Genomic DNA, 20,192 nt, shown 5'->3' with positions numbered 1-20,192 from the left:
CAGAAGACGGTTTTCTCTTCTCTGTACTCAACACTCCCAGTTTCTTCAACCAGTCTTTGCTCATATGACTTGGTTTCCAGGGACTTTGCCATCTTTCTGATGGTCCTTGCTGGAACATTATCCGGCTTATCAGTGTCCTTCCTAAAAATATAGCACCAAGAACTGAACCCATTACTCCGGGTGTAGTCCGACCAGCAGTGGAACTCCTACCTCCCTTCTGCTGGACATTCTGCTTCTGGCAATATGTTAGTGTTGACTCATTGAATCTGAGGTCTACTAAAACCTCCAGATCTTCCCTCCACTTCTTCATATGCAGCTGATTTTGTTTTTTCAAAACAAGTACAGGATTTTACAATGATCTCTGTGAAATTGTATCTTATTAGATTCAGCTCATAATTTTAGCTTGGTATGACTCCTATCCTTCTTGAGATAGATCTTTGGCAGTTCCATAGCCCTCTATGTTGACCTTAATCCATTTATCATCCCCCTTTTGATTTAAGGAACTATAATTGAAGGAAGGTGATTGGGGTTTGTATGTGTCATAGGTGAGTTCCTCTCTGATTTAAATATATCCCAAGCATTAACTTAAATTACCCAGCCTTGAAGTATTCTGGGGTCTTTCAACCAGCTCTGAGCCCCACCAAAGTACTTAAAGCCAGCCAGTCCTCCATCTTTTCCACAGAGATTTTGTGGGAAAGTTTGTCAAACTGAAACCCACTGACCTATGTCTATAGCATTCCCTTAATCCATCATGCAATAGGTCAGTCTGGCATAACTTGTTATTTCCAAAGCTTTTCTATCTCTTAGCAATCATTACTTGCCCTTCTAAGGACCATTCCTTTAATAATTCTAGAATTCTGGAAATTGGGCAGGAATTGAAGTTAAGCTTACTGGCCATTTCTTTGAATAACCTTTATTTCCCTTTTTGAAAATTGAGACTTTTGCCTGTCTCTAGCCCTGTTGTCTTTCTTGTTCTCTACAGTTTTTCAGAGTTAACTGACAGTGTCTCAGCAGTCACATTCATGATTTCTTTCAGTGCCCTGGAATGTAGTTCATCTGGGACTGGTGACTTCAGTTTATTGAGGACAATATGGTGCTCCATCTTGCCTTACTTATTTCACATTTCAATTCTCTGTTTCCTGCTTTTGTTTTATACTTCCCAATATGAAGGTTATTCTCTTTAGTAGAGTAAACAAACAGAATAAGAGTTGAGGGGCCCCACCCTACTTCCATTGTCAATTGCTATTTCCTCAGCTATAAAATGGTGGTAATACTTGTACTACCCAGAGCTGTAAATGGCAGTTTTGGCACTTGGAACCAGCAGCACAAAATGAACACTCAAACCAACCTTTTCATAGAAAGTCCTTTGATTGGGGGAGATACTTGAACACCACTTCAGGGAAGAGATTCCAGAATGCCTGTTCAGTTGTTTTTCAATCATGTCCAACCCTTGATGATTCCATTTCAGGTTTTCTTTGCAAAGATACTGGATGGGGTTTGCTATTTCCTTCTCCAGCTCATTTTATAGATGAGGAAACTGAGACAAACAAAGTTAAGTGACTTGCCCAGGGTCATCTAGCTAGTAAGTGTCTGAGGCCAGGCTTGAATTCAGGAACATGTCTTCCTGGCTCCCAGTCCACTGCTCTATCCATTGTACCTTCAAAATACTGCAAGGCCATTACTCCAAAGGTCTCTGGCTGGAGTAAGTAGAGAGAAGGGGTACATTTAAGTCATCTGTATGACCCTGGGCAAGTCATTTAACCCTGTTTGCCGAGCCCTTGTCCTTCTGCCTTAGACAGAAGCCTCCCCTCCCCTCCCCTCCCCTCCCCTCCCCTCCCCTCCCCTCCCCTCTCCCCCTCCTTTTCTTTTCTCTTCTTTTCAATTTAGAACGTTATTCCTTGGTTACAAGATTCATATTCTTTCCCTCCCTTCCCTCCTCCCCCCCACCTTCCTATAGCTGATGCCCAATTCCACCGGGTATTACATGTGCCCTTGATCAGAACCTATTTCCATGTTGTTGGTGTTTGCACTAGGATGTTCATTTAGAGTCTACATTCCAAATCATATCCCCTTGACCCATGTAATCAAGCAATTGTTTTTCTTCAGTGTTTTTACTCCCACAGTTTTTCCTCTGAATGTGGATAGTGTTCTTTCTCATAGATCCCACTAGGTTGTTCGCCATCACTGCATTGCCACTAATGGAGAAGTCCATTATATTCTATTGTACCACAGAGTATCAGTCTCTGTACACAATGTTCTCTTGGTTTTGCTCCTTTTAGTCTGCATCAATTCCTGGAGGTCATTCCAGTTCACATGGAATTCCTCCAGTTCATTATTCCTTTTAGCACAATAGTATTCCATCACCAACATATACCACAATTTGTTCAGCCATTCCCCAATCGAAAGGCATCCCCTCAATTTCCAATTTTTTGCCACCACAAAGAGCACAGCTATGAATATTCTTGTACAAGTCTTTTTCCTTATTATCCCTTTGGGGTACAAACCCAGCAGTGCTATGACTGGATCAAAGGGCAGACAGTTTTTTAGTTCCCATTGTGCATAGTTCCAAATTGCCATCCAGAATGTTTGGATTAATTCACAACTCCATCAGCAATGCATTAATGTCCCAACTTTGCCACATCCCCTCCAGCATTTATTACTTTCCGTTGCTGTCATGTTAGCCAATCTGCTAGATGTGAGGTGATACCTCATAGTTGTTTTGATTTGCATCTCTGATTATAAGAGATTTAGAACACTTTTTCAAGTGCTTATTAATGGTTTTAATTTCTTTAACTGAAAATTGCCTATTCATGTTCCTTGCCCATTTATCTATTGGAGAATGGCCTGATTTTTTTGTACAATTGATTTAGTTCTTTATAAATTTGAATAATTAGACCTTTGTCAGAGGTTTTTGTTATGAAGATTGTTCCCCAATTTGTTGCTTCCCTTTTTATTTTGGTTGCATTGCTTTTGTTTGTACAAAACTTTTTAATTTGATGTAATCAAAATTATTTATTTTACATTTTGTGATTTATTTATAGCTATTGCTTGGTTTTAAAAATCGTTCCTTTCCCAAAGATCTGACATGTATACTATTCTGTGTTTACCTAATTTGCTTATAGTTTCCTGCTTTATATTCAAGTCATTCACCCATTCTGAGTTTATCTTGGTGTAGGGTGTGAGATGTTAATCCAAACCTAATTTTTCCCCTACTGTCTTCCAATTTTCCCAGCAGTTTTTTTTTCAAATAGTGGATTTTGGTCCCCAAAGCTGGGATCTTTGGGCTTATCATAGACTGTCTTGCTGAGCTCATTTACCCCAAGTCTATTCCACTGGCCCTCCTTTTTGTGTCTTAGCCAGTACCATATTGTTTTGCCACACCCCGGACAATGGTTTCGACAGGCTGGCTAAACCTTGTGAGGGTAGCCATAGGGTTGTAGACCCCTGGTGAACCAAGGCTTTGCTCACCCAGCATGTGATGACTGCTTTGGCCGAACAGATGGAAGAAACAAATAAGAAGGTTCAACGGCTGAGAGGGCGACGCAGCAAAGCACTGTGGAGTGCTTAGGGCGTGTTGGAGCACAAAAGACAACACGGCCATCCAATGCAGCTGAGGAAGTCTCCAGTTGTAACAATTTTTCGTGCCAATGGACTCTGGCTTCCAACACCGAGAGAGTGGAACTATCTTGTGCATGAAGGAGATTTAAGTGGAAAAGTCGATGCACAAAGTGTTTTTTGTGCACACTCATCTACACCACAGATGAAAGCGCACAAAGACAATCGTCATCCTCGGTTACCAAGAGACTACTACTACTAATTGTTTTGATGTCCACTGCTTTATAGTATAGTTTGAGATCTGGGACTGCAAAGCTACCTTCCTTTTCATTTTTTTTTCATGATTTCCCTGGATACCTTTGATCTTTTGTTCTTCCAAAAGAACTTTGTTATGGTTTTTTCTAATTCAGTAAAAAAGATTTTTGGTAGTTCAATGGGTATGGCACTAAATAGGTAAATTAATTTGGGTAGGATTGTCATTTTTTATTATGTTAGCTCGTCCTACCCATGAGCAATCTATATTTTTCCAATTGTTTAGATCTAGTTTTAATTGTGTAGAGAGTGTTTTGTAGTTGTGTTCATATAGTTCCAATGTTTGTCTTGGCAGATAGATTCTCAAGTATTTTATATATTGCCTACGGTGATTCTAAATGGAATTTCTCTTTCTAATTCTTGCTGCTGAGATGTGTTGGAGATATATAGAAATGCTGATGACTTATGTGGGTTTATTTTGTATCCTGCAACTTTGCTAAAGTTGTTGATTATTTCAACTAGCTTTTTAGTTGATTTTCTAGGATTCTTTAAATAGACCATCATATCATCTGCAAAGAGTGATAGCTTGGTCTTCTCATTGTCTATTTTAATACCCTCAATTTCTTTTTCTTCTCTAATTGCTATTGCTAGTGTTTCTAGTTTTTTAATTTGTATGCCCAATTCATTGACCTCTGCCCTCCCTAATTTGTTAATATATGAACTCAAAAATATAAATTTCCCCGAGTACTGCTTTGGCTGCATCCCATAGATTTTGAAAGGGTGTCTCATCATTGTCATTTTCTTCAATTAAATTATTAATTGTTTCTATGATTTGTTCTTTAACTGATTTTTGGAGAATTGTATTGTTTAATTTCCAATTAATTTTTATTTGCCTCTCCATGTACCCTTACTAATTATTATTTTCATTGTATTGTTATCTGAGAAAGTTGCATTTATTATTTCTGCTCTTTTGCACTTGTTTGCAAAGTTTTTCTGCCCTAGTACATGGTCAATCTTTGTGAATGTACCATGTGCTGCTGAAAAGAAGGTGTAGTTCTTTTTGTCCCTATTTATTTTTCTCCACATATCTACTAACTCTAATTTTTCTAAGATTTCATTCACTTATCTTATCTCTTTCTTATTTATTTTTTGGTTTGATTTATCTAGTTCTGATAGAGGAAGGTTCAGGTCTCCCACAAGTATAGTTTTTCTATTTCATCCTTTAGCTCCACTAGTTTCTCCTTTAGAAATTTGGATGCTATGCCATTTGGTGCATACATGTTGAGTACTGATATTTCCTCATTGTCTATACTGCCTTTTATCAGGATGTAATAACCTTCCCTATCTCTTTTGACTATATCTATTTTTTACTTTGACTTTGTCAGATATCATGATTGCAACTCCTGCCTTCTTTTTGTCAGTTGATGCCCAATAGATTTGGCTCCATCCTCTTACTTTTACCCTATGCGTGTCTACCTTCCTCATGTGTGTTTCTTGTAGACAGCATATGGTAGGGTTTTGGTTTTTAATCCACTTTGATATTTGCTTGCGTTTTATTGGTGAGTTCATTCCATTCACATTTTGAGTTATGAATACTAGCTGTGTATTTCCCAGCATTTTGATTTCCATTCCTAGTCCTGCCCTTTCTTCTTTCACTATTTCCTTCTATACCAATGTTTTGTTTTTAATTGGTCCCCCTAATTACCACCCTTATTTTACTTCCCTTTCTACCCCCCTCTTCTTATTCCCCTCTCATTTTTATAGTCTTTTTAAACTACCCCCAACCTCTCCCTCCCTTGTATTGCTTCCCTCCCCACCATTTGTTACCCTTCTACTTCCCTATGGGGCACAAATCAATTCTCTGCCCCAATGTATTTGATTGTTCTTCCCTCTTTAAGTCAATTTCAATGCACATAAGAGTTGAGTATTTCCTATCACCAACTTCTTTACCCTTCCAGTGTATTGATGTTCTCCCCCCCTCCTGCCATGTGCTTCTTTGTGACATTTAAATTTACCCCTTTTTGTTTCTTTTCCCATTTCTCTTAGTATTAACATCTCTTTTTAACTCTAGTTGTATATATATATGTTTGTATATGCATATGCATATGTATATACATATATATTTATGCATACATATATCTACATGCATACATACATGTCTTAGCATTTCATCCTATACAGTTTGTCACTGTTCCCTCTAAGTATAATTCTTCTAGCTACCCAGGTGATAATAACAATTTTTAAGAGTTACCAATGCCTTCTTTTTGTTTTTTGTTTTTTGTTTTTCTTTTTTCCCCCTTTCTTAATTTGTTTGGGTCTTGAATTTTCTGTTCAGGTCTGGTTTTTTCTTTACAAATGCTTAGAATTCTTCCATTTTATTAAATGACCATACTTTCCCCTGTAAGAATATAGTTAGTTTTTCTGGGTAGTTGATTCTTGGTTGTAGACCTAGTTCCCTTGCTTTCTGGAACATCATATTCCATGCCTTTTGGTCCTTCAGTGTAGATGCAGCCAGATCCTGTGTTATTTTCACTGTAGTTCCATGGTATCTGAATGACTTCTTCTTAGCAGCTTGTAATATTTTTCCTTGGTCTGATAATTCTTGAATTTGACCATAACATTCCTGGGTGTTGTCAATTGGGGATTAAGTACAGGAGGTGATCCATGGACTCTTTCAATCTCCACTTTTCCCTCTTGTTCTAGAATGTTGGGGTAGTTTTCTTGGATAATATCCTGTAGGATGATGTCCAGGCTTTTTCTTTTGTCATGGTCTTCTGGTAGACCAATGATTCTTAAGTTGTCTCTCTCAGAACAATTTTCTAAATCTTCTGTTTTGTGAATGAGTTGTTTCATATTTTCCTCAATTTTTTCATTCTTTTGATTTTGTTTTGTAGTTTCCTGATGCCTTGTGAAGTCGCTTGCTTCTAATTATTGTATTCTGGTATTTAAAGACTGGATTTCATTCCTGGCTTTTTTGTCATCCTCCTTCTGGTCTGATTTTCTTTGGAGGCCATCTTTCATCTTCTTTGCCTCATCTTTCATTTTCTTTGCCTCATCTTTCATCTCCTCATTTTCAAGCTGATTAATTTTGGCTTTCAAGACATTATTTTCTTTTTCCAGATGACTTATCTTGCTTTTTAAGTTCTTTTCCCAGTTTTCTTCAGCCTCTCTTAATTGTGTTTTGAATTGTATTTTGAGTTCTTTCAAAGCCTGTGTCCAGTTTGCTGGCGTTTCTGTGTTTTTGCTTGGTATTCCTTCATCTTCCTCTGTTACATTTGCTCTTTGTTCATTGCTGTCGGCTGTAATTTCTTTTTTCTTTTTCTGTTGTTTGCTCATATTTGCCCTCCCTTTCCCCCTGTAGTCTGCTGCACTCTTGCTCCTCTCATTATGTGCTGGATTTGTGGTTTGGGGCTTTTCTGTCAGCCTTCACCCTTGGAGTTTAGTCAGCAAATCTCTCAGTGCAGTTTGTGGAGGAGGGGTATTGGAGCATGAGCTTCCCTGCATTCTGAAGGCTTGATGAAATTAAACCCAGCTGAGTTTAACTTGCAGAGTTGGATCTGCCCTGAGGCCAAAACCTCTGTGGGGGGGCAATATGGAGTGTCTCCTCTGCTGTGACTAGGCTGCCAGCTCTGTGATTCTTCTCTAACTGCTTCTCCATCGCCTGTGTTCACAGCTCTGAGCCTGGCACAGCTTTGCCCATGAGGTACTCCCTCCAGACTAGCACCCTTGCCCACCCAGAGGTTCCAGCCACCACTGGAGATTCAACCCTCTAGGAGGGGGAGGGGTCCTGGGGCTTTCCTTCTTCCTTCCTCTTAAACCCAAGTGTTCTTGCATTCAGGCGTTTGGGGGGGGGGATGTGTATCTTTTAAGGTGAATACAGCAGGAGGGTTCCTTAGCTCTGTCCTGTTGTTAGGTTTGGTTTTCAGTCCCCTATGAGCATTTAGTTTTTAATTGGTAAGGAAGGGTTTTCAGAGGTCTGAACGTTCACTTACCCTAGGCTGCCATATTGACTCCTCCTCCCTTCCATTTTCACTAATTCTTTCTACCTAGGTATTAAGCTGTGCTGTCAGCAACCTCTAAATTTCAGTGTCTAACTACAGACTCCCAAACACTTAATCCCAAACACCCAATCTACCCTATTTACACCTCTTTACCTATCCTAACGAGTTGCTGGGAGGTGCATGTTATAGTAACAAAATAATCATTATAATAACTGTGGGATCAAGTACATGAGGAAAAACACCATCAAGCAATGGATGAGCAGAAAATGAGATGGGCCTGTCATGTAGAAAGGACTTTGGCTGGAAGCTGGATACATACACCTGAGTCCTGGGCTGGTACCCATAAAATGTTAACAGACTTAAATAAAGGAAAACTGGTAGCACATTGTGTGGTTCCTTTATGGGGGAGCTTTGAGAGCATAGGAAAAAAGATGAGAAGGTGTGAATGGGTTGGGATCTATCTTCATGGAGGAAGTTCTGAGATCATGGATCCTTTGAAGCATCAATAGTACTAACTGACATTTGCATAGATGACTTCCCTCTGGCTCTTATAGTAGCCTGGAGCAATATGCATTTGTTACCCACATCCCATGCCATTAGAGCCATCACCAGAGGCATTTTGTGATTAAAAAAAATACTTTCCCAAAGTAAAAAAGAAGTTTAAAAAATAAAGAAGATAAAATTGGTAACACTCTACCTTGTATTGTGCTTATTTATGCCCATGTCTTTGCCTGCTAATAGATTGCAAGTCCTCCAGGGCTGAAGCTTTCTTATTTTTCATCTCCCTGTCTCCAGCACCTAGCACAGGGCCTTGTACAAAGTTATTACTTAATAAATGCTTGCTGAATTGTTGTCAAACTAAAACAAAACAAACACAAAACTACCCTAAAATGTTTAGAGCTTAACTATTAGAGCAGCATGTAGCCCTAGGGAGGCAGCTGTGTTATAGGAGCACACTGGATTGGGAATCAGAGCATCTGGGTTTGAATACAGTCAGTGCTACTTTATTTATGACATCAGATGGGAACCTCTCTCAGCCTCAGTTTCTTACTCTGTAAAAGTGAACGTGTTGGTCTGGTTGATCTTTAAGGTCTCTTTCCCTTTCAGTCTGAAAGGCTTTTTTTTTTCTCCAGCAGCCAGCCATGTTTCTCTCCTTGTAGTACCTATTCTCCACTTTAAAAAATACAGTCATGTTTGTCCATATCCCTCTGTGTTTTTTGAGCTGAGGACATCTTAATTACCTTTTTGCTACTTCCTTTCCTCTATCGCAATGAATGGCTAGGAGATGGGGGCTGGTGATCCTACTCTATTTCTTTGGGATCTCAGTTTAAAGAGGGTCTTCTAGACATTCAAATCCCTTGTTCTTAAACCTCTAGTTTAGGAGAAAACAAAACAAAACTGTCTTTGATCTGTATTGGAGTGAAGAGAAAACAGAGCAGAGTTGAGGAGTCTCACCTTCCTTCCATTGGCTATTATACTTTCCTCAACTATAAATGGTGGTAATATTTGTACTATCCAGAGTTGTAAACAGCAGTTTTGCCACCTGGGGCCAGCAGTACAAAATGAACACTGAAATGAATCTTTTCAGACAAAGTCTGAGGGGGCCGAGGGAGACCCTTAGACACTGCTCCAAGGAAGAGATTTCAGAATACTTGTGCCACTGAGTCATTTTTCAGTCATATATGACTCTTTGTGGCCCTTCTTCCATTGGTACAGATTGCAACCCCTTGAAAACTTAATTCATATTCCTTTTGAGTTGCTTTGTCTAAAGTGATCCATGACCTTATGACCAAATAGGTCAGGAATCAGTCTCTCTGAACATAGTTACAATGGCTCTTAATTGACACAAAGAGCGTCCATTGCTTTACCCACCCTTAATTTTCCATCTTGGTAGTACTTGCCCTCTGCTGGCCTACCCTTTGAGAGCCCAGGATTTAAAGATCAGGGTGAATCTATGGAGGACTTCAGGAGAAATCACAGTTGGTTCTTATTCTGAGTCTGGTTTATTCAGAGATAAGAGGTGCAGGCCAGGCTAGATTCCATTTTAGAAGCTGCAGAAATCCTTGAATGTCAAGGCCCACTGGCATTTCCTTGTAACTGTGAAGAACGCAAAAACCTACAGGGATGTTGAAATGGTTGGAGATTGTAGGAGGAACTGACTGCTAGATGGGGAAACATGGAATGCCTTATTTAGAATCCTTTAAGAAAGCAGAGTCTTGTCCAAATGTAGGTCCAAATGTAGCTTCCTAGATAGTGGGAAAGGTAGAGTGATGTTTTCGTTTATAAAAGCTTTATTTTTCAAAAGCATTTACTTTACCAAAAACTGAAATATTTCCTGAGCTAAATTCTCTTAGGTCCTCATGTTCATTCCTGGAGTGCTAGAGCACTGGGTGTCTTGACAAGCTTAGGGATGTCCCCACAATATATTCAATTCCTTTAAGTATTCCATTATGGAAAGGGCATTTGTACATTTCTTAAAGCCTTTTTGGAGGCCACAGCATTTCTGTTTTTAGCCTGTACAAAGTTCTGGAAACCAGTTTTCATCATTTGAAGGTAGCACTGCCCTTTTATATACATAAATTTACTGTTTTAAAACTAAGGAACCTCTTTCCTTTATTTTTTTTTAAATCCAAGGTTCACCCCATCTACCTATCAATAAACCTTTATTAGATACCAACTATGTGCCAGGCACTATACCAGGTGCTGGGAATTAAAAATAAAAAGCAAAAGATATATCTTACTCTCAAGGAGCTCATAATCAAATAGGGGAGACAAGAAGCAAACAAATATGTACAAACAAGCTATGTATAAGATAAATAAGAAATAAAATGAATAGAGGGAAGGTACTAGAAATAAGAGGGAGTAGGAAAGACTTGCTATAGAAGGGGAGTTCTTAGTTGGGCCTTGAAGGAAGCAGGAAAGCCAGGAAACAGAGATGAGTAGGTAGAGCATTCCAGGCACGGAGGACAGGAAATACTTCCCTGTGATTTTATACACTTTTATTCTGTATCCTTGTAGTCTTTTGTGAGTCCCTTTATTTCTCTGGACCTCAGTTTCCTTCTCTGCAAAATGAGTGAGCAGTTTCATTTGGAGAATGACTGAACAAAATAAGATACAGTAATATGATGGAATATTTTTTCTACACTAAGAAATGACAAGTAGGAAAAATGCAAAGAAATATGGGAAACTGTATATGAAATAATACAGAATGAAATAAGTAGAACTAAAAGAACAGTATACATAAAGATGACCACAGTTGTAAATGAAAACATCACTAAAAGGAAGCAAACCACTAATAACTGAAAAATCAGCAATCATCCTGAGAAAGGTTAGTGAAATCTGCCTTGCTCCTTTTGGCAGAAGGCAGAATGCTTTACATATTGTCAGATTCAGCATTGTAGTAAGTGTCTCAATAGGGGCCACTAGCTAGCTCAGTGGCTTAGATCTGGGAGGCCCTGGGTTCAAATTTGGCCTCAGACACTTCCTAGCTATGTGAATACTTAGTATAAATTCTAAAAAAAGAATGTGTGTGTGGGGGGGGAGGGGTTCAATGAGGCGGAAGAGAAGATAAGTATTTCCAGAAATTACTGTGATGTAAAAACAAAAGGCATCAATAATACTTATTTTAGAAAATAATAAAAATAAAATGAGGGAGTTGGAATAGATAGATAATCTCTAAGAATCCTTTCAATCACAAATGGATACTTTGAACTGGTTTGTTCTCAAAGTCATGCTCAGACAGCATGGCTATTCATCTTTCTCCTCTTCAGCTCCCTATTTCTCAGCATCTTTTAGTTATTGTTATTGTCTTTCCCTGAACTATCTCTAATTCTAGAGTTCAATTTAAAATTCAGTAGTATTTATTAAATACCTTTTATGTTTAAGACTCTGTGATTTGCTCTTGGGATACAAAGAAAAAAACAATAATTCTTTCCATCAGGAAGCTTATAATCAATCCAGTAAGACTTTGTTCAAGATGGACATAATTAAATATAATACAAGATCAAATATTAATAGGAGCAGAAGATAGTCAAGGCAAATCATTTTGAGAAATTTGTAGACAGAGAGGATGCTTTCACTTGAGATGGTGGGTGTAGCTGAGATTGGTCTGCCAGATTTGGTCACAGTGTGCTAGGTGCCTGTGGCCCATTGTTGGGTATGAGGCCAGAAAAATATTTTCTGCTTGGTTTTCAAAGCCCTTCTTGATGATATCCATTATCCTATTGGCTTTTTTTTTTACCATGGCAGCTCTTTGGACTACCTCAAGGAAGCAATCTACAATGACTCCCAGGCCCCTGTCCTGGAGAATCCTTGACAACTCCAAAACCATTGCCTTCTGAGCCATCTCCATTGTTTTTTCCATATGCATCTCTTTTCATTTATTTATACTGTCTTCCAGATTGACTTAGGGATAGGGTGCTGCTAGGTTCCTTAAGGTGACAGAGAGATTGAAGAAATGAGAAATACTGGGTCTATCTCACTGGCCCAATGGTAACTGTGCCCATACTTTCCAACAAAGAATTTAAAAAGCAAATGTCTTATAACTTTATTATCCCTTTATCTTTCATCTACTACTTTTCTCATAGATTTTCTCTTTCCACCTCTATCTCTTTCTCATAGATTTTCTCTTCCTTCCATCTTTATCTCTTTTTCTTTAGATTTTCTTCTTCCATCTCTTATTTCCCTTATCTCATCTTTTCTCCCTTTCTCAAAAGGAGGGAGTTATTGAAAATCATGATCTTTGAGGGTCCTTTCAACTTTATGTCCTCTTATCTCTGTATTCACTTATCACTCTTCTTTTCCCTTGAAAATGGTTGGGTTTTGGTTGCTTTTCAGAGGAAAAGATTTAGCTATGTGGGCCTGCTACACATGGGCACTGGTTTGGTTGAGGGGTATTACGGACTTCTTGATAAATACTTAATCCCCTTAGATGAAAACTTCAGAATCTTAGGCCCCATCATATTTTAGGTTTTCTGTCTTTTTGATCATTTTTCTTATAGGTTACAATATACTATAATAGACATTTATTAATCTTATACTATGTGCTAGGTACAGTATTAAGTGCTAAGAATACAAATAAGAAAAAGAAAGACAATTCTTGCTCTCAAGCAGAAGATAATCAAACAAGGGAAGACAATATAACTTTGGGTAAGCTACTTCATTTCTTAGTTTTGTCTCCTGTGAAATGAGAGGCTTGGACCAAATGATCTCTGAGGTCTCTCCTGACTCTAAATTCTTGGAGCTACCAATGACTGATCTGAACCAGAGTGATTTAATTCACACTTATGAGAATCCAAGTCATCTGGAGTCCTTATGGGATACCTACGCCACAAAATTGTTGGGAGGGAAATGTTTGGTAAACTATATTGATGTGAACTTTTTTATTGGAGATGCAAACCCAAAATCAACTTTGGCCAACTTTTTGATGATGATTCTCTCTGAACTAAGCTGGTCCTCAGATGACAGGCACACAGAACCCCACATCCCATTATAGTCAAGATTTCTGTGATTCCATGGGTACTGGAACCTCCTGGTGAAGAAACTCACTCTATCAATACAAACCAACACTTTCCCCATAATTTAAAGTCTTAGAGAGTTGTCTGAAGAAGTTAAGTAATTTTCCTAAACTCACAAGAAGTATAAGCAGCATTTGAACCCAGGCATTCTTGGCTCTGAGGCTGGCTTTCCATTTCCTATACCAGGTTTTTTTAAATTTATATTATATAAGAAAACCATTTTCCTCCAGAAGTTGAAGGACCACTTATTTCAAATGATAGTTGGTACAACCCAATTCTAATATAACCAAAAGAACATGGACAATCCTTTGGAGTTGGCTATGAAAAGATTTGCCCTCTAAGCACTTTCATTTGGAGATCCAGAGCCCTGTCTATGGATGGATGAAAGGTGATGGTCATTCCTCTGTGTTCATTCTTGGTCTTTCCTAAAGGAGTTCCCTGTAGTGCTATTCCTCCTCGAGGTACTCAATGCTTAACAAATGAGGAGGCCACTTAAAAGCATCTTTGAATGTTCCTACATGGTACATTAGTCCTGGAGTGAATTTTGCTCAATGTGTTATATAAATAAAAATTAGGTCGACTTTGCAGCCTATTATTATTTCCCTGTAGAGGGAGAGGGGTTACATTATTGTGGAAAATGCTACAGCAATAAGAAAACAGACTTCACTAGTCTAGCTCCCATGTTAAGTATGTATCCTGAGCTAGAAAGAGCTTCAAATTGCCTTTCTAAGTTGCATCTCTGAACCACGCTTGTTTTCTGTGTTCTTACAGTATGTCGAGAAGATTAGATCCTAAGGACCACCTGGACAGTCAGAGAGCCACTTCCCCCACCCTAAAGCAGGCCAGTGCTCATAGCCATGAAGGCCGCCGCCGAGAGATGAGGACTCATGGACAGGCTGGCCCGCAGGTGGATGGCCCCCATCGGACACTCCAGGTGGACAGCAGGATGCAGAGATCAGGCCGATCTCCCTCAGTGTCGCCAGATCGAGGCAGCACTCCAACATCCCCTTATTCAGTACCCCAAATTGCACCCCTCCCAAGCAGCACCCTCTGTCCTATATGCAAGACAACAGATCTCACCTCTTCTCCCAACCAGCCAAACTTCAACACCTGTACACAGTGTCACAACAAGGTTTGCAACCAGTGTGGATTCAACCCTAACCCTCATCTTACAGAGGTAACCATTACTTAATTTTCTTATTAATATATCAATCCAGCAAGCTTGTTTGTCTGTCCAGAAACTCTACCCAGTAGGAGGAGGCTGTGTTGGAAATTGGAAAAGCCCTGGGCTTGGAGTTAGAGGAACCAGATTTGAATCCTATCTCTGCCACTTTGTTATTGTCTATGTGACTGTGACTAAGTAATTTCAGTTCCTCCCCGATCTTGGTCTTCTCATCTGAAAAAATGGAAGAGTTGAATTGGATGATCCCTAAGATCCTTTCTAGCTCTAATCTATGAACAAAATTCGGTTGGAAATGCCCACCAAGTCATGAGATTCATTGAGAAGGGCTACCTAACTGGTCTTCTTGACCACCTTCCTCTCAATAGATAAAGATAAGGACTAGGACCAGACCTGGGATTTCATTGACATAGGGAAGAAGAAAGTAAGGAAATTCCCTATGTCAATGTTTGTTGACACCTTCTCTGGAACCTTGAGAGTTACCTAGAGTATTGAGAGACTCACCCATAGTCACACGACTGATGTCAGAGCTAAGACTTAATCCCAGGCTTTAAAGCCATCTATTGATCCATTCTGCCACACTGCCTCACACTGATTATATCTGTTTGTCTGTCTGTCTATCTATCTAGAAATCACCTACCTACCTACCTACCTGTCTGTATATCTGTCTGTCTCTCATCTACATCTCTATCAATCTATCTCTTTCTGTCTCTTATCTATCTATCTTTCTCTCTATCTTCTCTACATGTTCCTCATTTCTCCTCTACTGAACATGTAAATTGACCTTCTTTTTTTGGCCCACTGACTTCTACATTCTTCTCTCCTTCAACACCACTTCTTTATTTTCATTCTTATTCCTTTAATACTCTTTGCCAGCTTGTTTTCTTTTCCTTCTTGTTTGCATTTCCATAATTACTAGCTCTGCTTCTAGTGGATAAGTCCTGGCTAGGGGGTTCATGGTTCTCACCTTATTGTGGGTGAGTCCTGGCTCACCCCATCTATTCCACTTCTTTTCCATCAATGATAGCACAGATCCTCAGAGGAGGGTTTTGTCCACCCCAAGGGGAGCTCATCTCTACCAAGAGTTTCTTATGCACATCAGGACTTGTCTCTGGAGATTCAGAATAATGCATTCCTTCCCAAACCCAAGCAAACTCTACTTGGGCTAGAGGATCAAGTTGGATGGTTGCTAAGGAGTCATGGTAGTTTGGGGGAATGAGTGGATGGGAAATAGCCTTCAGGTCAGCTTGGGCATTGGGTGGTAATTCCCAGGAAGCTATGGAATAGCAGCAGTTACTTGTTTCTTAGAGTAATGGCCTGTGGTAAGCCCCAAGACTAGGGGGCATGAATTGAATGGAGCTGGGCTTGCATTTCAATTAATTATAGCATCTTTTCTTTCTACCACATGGCCCAAGCACTCCATCTGAGCCTGGGGAAGCAGAATGAGCTACTCTAGCACTCTCTCTCTAGGCAGGCAGGCAGGCAGGCAGGCAGGCAGTCACCTTTTCTGCCTCTGAGGGAGCCTGCTTATAGGAGCTCAGGCACCACTGGGACTCTAGAAGACTTTAGCCTTTCTTTGGAGGGGTCTTTTACAAGGGAGGCTCAATCAGCATATGGAGTCAGCTGATCTCGCTCTCCATGAGGCATAGCCCAGAGTTGGGAGGAATAACTGTCCCATAGGTAGGAACAAGACTGGGCCTCCTAAGGAGACCACAGCAACTGAGTGACATCAGAGTAGTGCCTTGCTTGTTGTGATTCTCAGGATATCGAGAGCAGAGAAATCCTTTCGCCTTGGGTAGTGGGAGATAAGTGAGAAGAATTGTTTGCAAGTTGGTGTCTATTTGTAAAATGTGGCACTGTAGGTGTGTAATGTGGGGGGTGTGAAAGGTAAGTGCGAGATTCTGGAGGAAGAGCTGACAATACTGGGGGAGATGAGTCAATTTGTTCCTTTGGCTGGGCTCCTGGTGTGTGGGCTTTATTAAGAGAGGTGAGCGCTCTTGATTATTTGCACCAATGACTCATTTTTTTTTTTGTGGAGGAGCAATTCAATTCTGTGCACTGATCAGTTAGGTAAGTGCTTGTAGCTCAATATTTAGAAAGAGCAGAGTCATTAGGGTCAGGAGGGTTCCATTTCTGGATCTCCTACTGTGAAATGACCAAAACAATCAGCATTGTGGTGAGATGTGAGGCCTGTGGCCAAGGTCTTGTGAAGCCCCAGCCTTCAGAGGCCATGTCTGGGTCATTCTGGCCATGAAAACCCAAAGGATCAGTGGCTTACTGATCTGCTTTGGGGCTGTTTCTTTTTCATGAACTTCCAGCCACCACATCCTGAGCCCTCTCAGAGTACCAGGTCTCTGACAGTAGGTCTGTGTTCGTTCTGTCAGATTCCAGCATCAAGTGTATGGTGCGTATATATGAATATGCACAGGTGCCAGTGTTTTGGAAAGGAGGCTAGGGCATAAGGGAGCCAGTATTTTAGTAAACATTAAATCTTGTGCAAGCATGCTGGCCTGTGACCCCCTTCTCACTGGCTACTTCTGACCAAGCCAAGTCATACCAAAAGCCCGAGTACCTGCTCTAGAGTATACCATCAGCCTTACTCAGATGGAAGCCCAATGTATTTCATTCATTCAGAGTCACACAAAGATTGCAAGAAATGGAATTGGAATTTAAGCTCAGGTCTTATCCAAATGCAGCATTCTTTCCGTTACATGGTAACCTTTCTGACAGCAATATTCAAATATCTGAAGGACTGTCAAATGGCAGAGTGGTTAGCTTTGTTCTGTTTGACTCTGGGGGACAAAATGCCCCAAAAAGGAAATAAGCTGGTGAAAAGAGTATAAAATGAAAATGGATGAAAATAAAGAAGTGGTGATGGAGGGGAGAAGAATGTAGAAGCCAGTAGGCAAAAAGGTCAAGTTATATGTTCAGTGAAGGAGAGTTGGGGAACATGTAGAGAAGATAGAAAGAAAGGTAGGTAGGTAGGTAGACAGATAGACAGACCCCATATTCAGGACTCTCCCACAGCAAGGTGGGGATCACAGACACCAGAGAAACTATGGGCAAAAGTTGCAGAGAGGCATATATAGGTTCAATGTGAAGAAAAACTTCCCAACAATTGGAATTATCCAAAAGGGGAATGGGCTACCTAGAGAGATGGTGGCTTTCCCCTTCTTGGAGGATTCCTTGCATGCCATCCATATCATAGAAAGAATTCTTGATCATAAAGCTTTAGAGCCAAAAGGGGCTTTGGAAGACATTTGGTCCAACTTCCTCATTTAGCAGATGTGGAACCCAGAGAGGTTAAATCATTTGTCCAAACTCACACAAGGTAGTAAGCAGCAGAGATGGGAACTGAGCCATAGAATCGCCATCTAGAATGGAGACCTCATCCAACCATATGTGAAAGAATCCCCATGATAGCATATTCAATGTTTTGTCATTCAGCTTCTCCTTGAAGACCTCCAGGGAAGGAGAACATAACTTTCTGGGTAGTCCACTCTCCTTTTGGGCAGCCCTAACTGTTAGGAAGTCTCTTAAATTTGCTTCTTTGGGACTTGTATCCTTTGTACCCCTTTATGTAGAAGCCAGGTTATCTGATGCCAAATGAGGTATGGGTTGACCACTAATGTTTCCTCATAGCTCAGAGGTATACCTGTGATGAAGAAAGGAATGTGAGCTGAAGACTGAGAGCTAAAGGCGAGAATCATGGAAGAATAGCTTAGGGTATTGGAGAAAAGATAAAGAAACAGAAGAAGAGGTTTCCTTTCCAGGACACTAAACACGCTCGAAGGATATAGCTTTCCTGCTGATATTTCCACTTATTCCTTATTTCAATCTTCTGTACACTGAATCACTCCCTGAGTTCATCTCCCCAGTTACAGTCAGAAGGAAGGCATATTAGAAGTGTTCTACACACAGACACTGCCAAATCACTGTGTTCTGGTCATCCAGCTATGGATGAGGAGGGAAGAGATGTCATGGGATAGGAGAAGTAAATCAGCCATTTCCCTAAAATGTGCCTTAGACATTTTGCCTTGAACTCATAGGTATATTCTCTGTGTGTGTGTGTGTGTGTGTGTGTGTGAGAGAGAGAGAGAGAGAGAGAGAGAGAGAGAGAGAGAGAGAGAGAGAGAGAGAGATGGAGATGGAGAGTGTGTGTGTGTGTGTGTGTGTGTGTGTGTGTATTTGTTTTGTTTTGTTTGGGATCAGTAATTTTTTCTGTGTAGGGATTCTGATTTTGGACTTTCCCTCCAATGATGCTTGTCAATGGATCATTTTAAATTTATAGTCTTAAAACGTTGCCTGGAACACTGGGATCATAGGTTTAGAGTTGAAAGAGACCTTACAAATCTAGTTATCTAGTCCATCATCTCATTTTACAAATGAGGAAACTGAGTCCAGGGGATTAAGTAACAGTGTCCAAGATCTGATACAGACAATAAGCATCAGAGAGTGATTTGAACATGGGTCCTCTAACTCCAAATCCAGTGTTCTTCCCATTGTATCATACTGTCTCTTTTAAGTGAGAGAGTAACTGACTTACCCATGGTCACAAAGTACATGTCAGAGGCAGAAAATGAGCCTAGCTTTTCCTAACTCCAAGGCCAACCCTCCATCTTCTCAGCCATAACTGCCACTTGTACTTGGGTAGTAATAATGGTAACTGACATTTACATAGAGGTGGCACAGTAAATAGACCACAGGACTTGGAATCTGGAAGTTCCAAGTTCAAATCCCACTTTAGGTACTTACTAGCTGTGGAACACTAGGCAAGTCATCTAACTGATCTCCCTCAGTTTCCTCATCTTCAAAATGGGGATAATAATAAAACCTGCTTCTCAGGGTTGTTGTGAGAATCAAATGGGATAATTGTAAAGTGCTTTGCAAATCTTAAAACTCTGTATAAATGCTGGCTATTATTATAATTAGTGTTTAATATATAAATGTCATATGGGTATAATAATGATAGCTGATATTTTATATGGCATTTAAGGTCTGAAGAGTTCTTTCCATGCATTAGCTCATTTGATCTTCACAATAACCCTGCAGTGTAGGTACTATTGTAGTAGTCATCGTCGTCGTCGTTGTCGTCATCGTAGAGGATCCAAGAGGCTGTGACTGCTACACAATCACACAGTTAGTATGTTAGAGACCTCAGTGGTGGCCAGCTAGTCCATCCTATACTGACAAGGATTCAGCCATTCTATCTGCAAGTTTTTTCAGGTCTTAAGAATGTACTTCCTCTGACCCTGATGATTTGAACTCCTCAAGAATACTTAGGGGATCTCTTATTCCTTACTTACTTATCTTGGGCTTCAAGTCCTTGATCATATTTTTTTGGTTCTGCAATATCTCCAGTGCAAAGGTCATTCTCTTTGGCAGAAGAAACAGAAATTTGAATTGTTAGTTCTGTTTTCTCTCTGTTGTCAGTTATTATCATCCCAACTAAAGGTCGTAGCCTATCTTTGATAACCCATTTTCCAATAGTTTTTTGTTGACTCTTAACTTCCCTCACCAGTCTACACTCATTCTTTTTAGCATTTTTTGATACTGTTTTATAAAACAATACGGTATTATTATTTTACCTAGCCACATCTGAATATATCCTTTTAAAATCCAAAGTAATGGGTGAGTTCCCATATGCATCCATATCAATCTCTTCAACTTCCATTTTTCCTCTTGACT

The 20,192-nt window shown here is 39.9% G+C and overlaps 1 protein-coding gene across 4 annotated transcripts in view; it reads left to right on the top strand.

Annotated features, from left to right (window-relative positions):
• The window catches only part of BSN (bassoon presynaptic cytomatrix protein), a 240,072-nt gene that overhangs the window by 99,592 nt on the left and 120,288 nt on the right, over window positions 1-20,192 (top strand). For all 4 annotated transcript variants that reach the window (XM_007499946.3, XM_056805059.1, XM_056805062.1 and 1 more), the window contains one exon: window positions 14,096-14,501. In XM_007499946.3, coding sequence (XP_007500008.2) covers window positions 14,096-14,501 — 406 coding nt within the window. The remainder of the gene's footprint in view (window positions 1-14,095; window positions 14,502-20,192) is intronic.

The sequence above is a fragment of the Monodelphis domestica genome, chromosome 7, assembly GCF_027887165.1.
Source record: "Monodelphis domestica isolate mMonDom1 chromosome 7, mMonDom1.pri, whole genome shotgun sequence".
Lineage (NCBI taxonomy): Eukaryota > Metazoa > Chordata > Mammalia > Didelphimorphia > Didelphidae > Monodelphis > Monodelphis domestica.
This window is presented reverse-complemented; position numbering and strand designations above follow the sequence as displayed.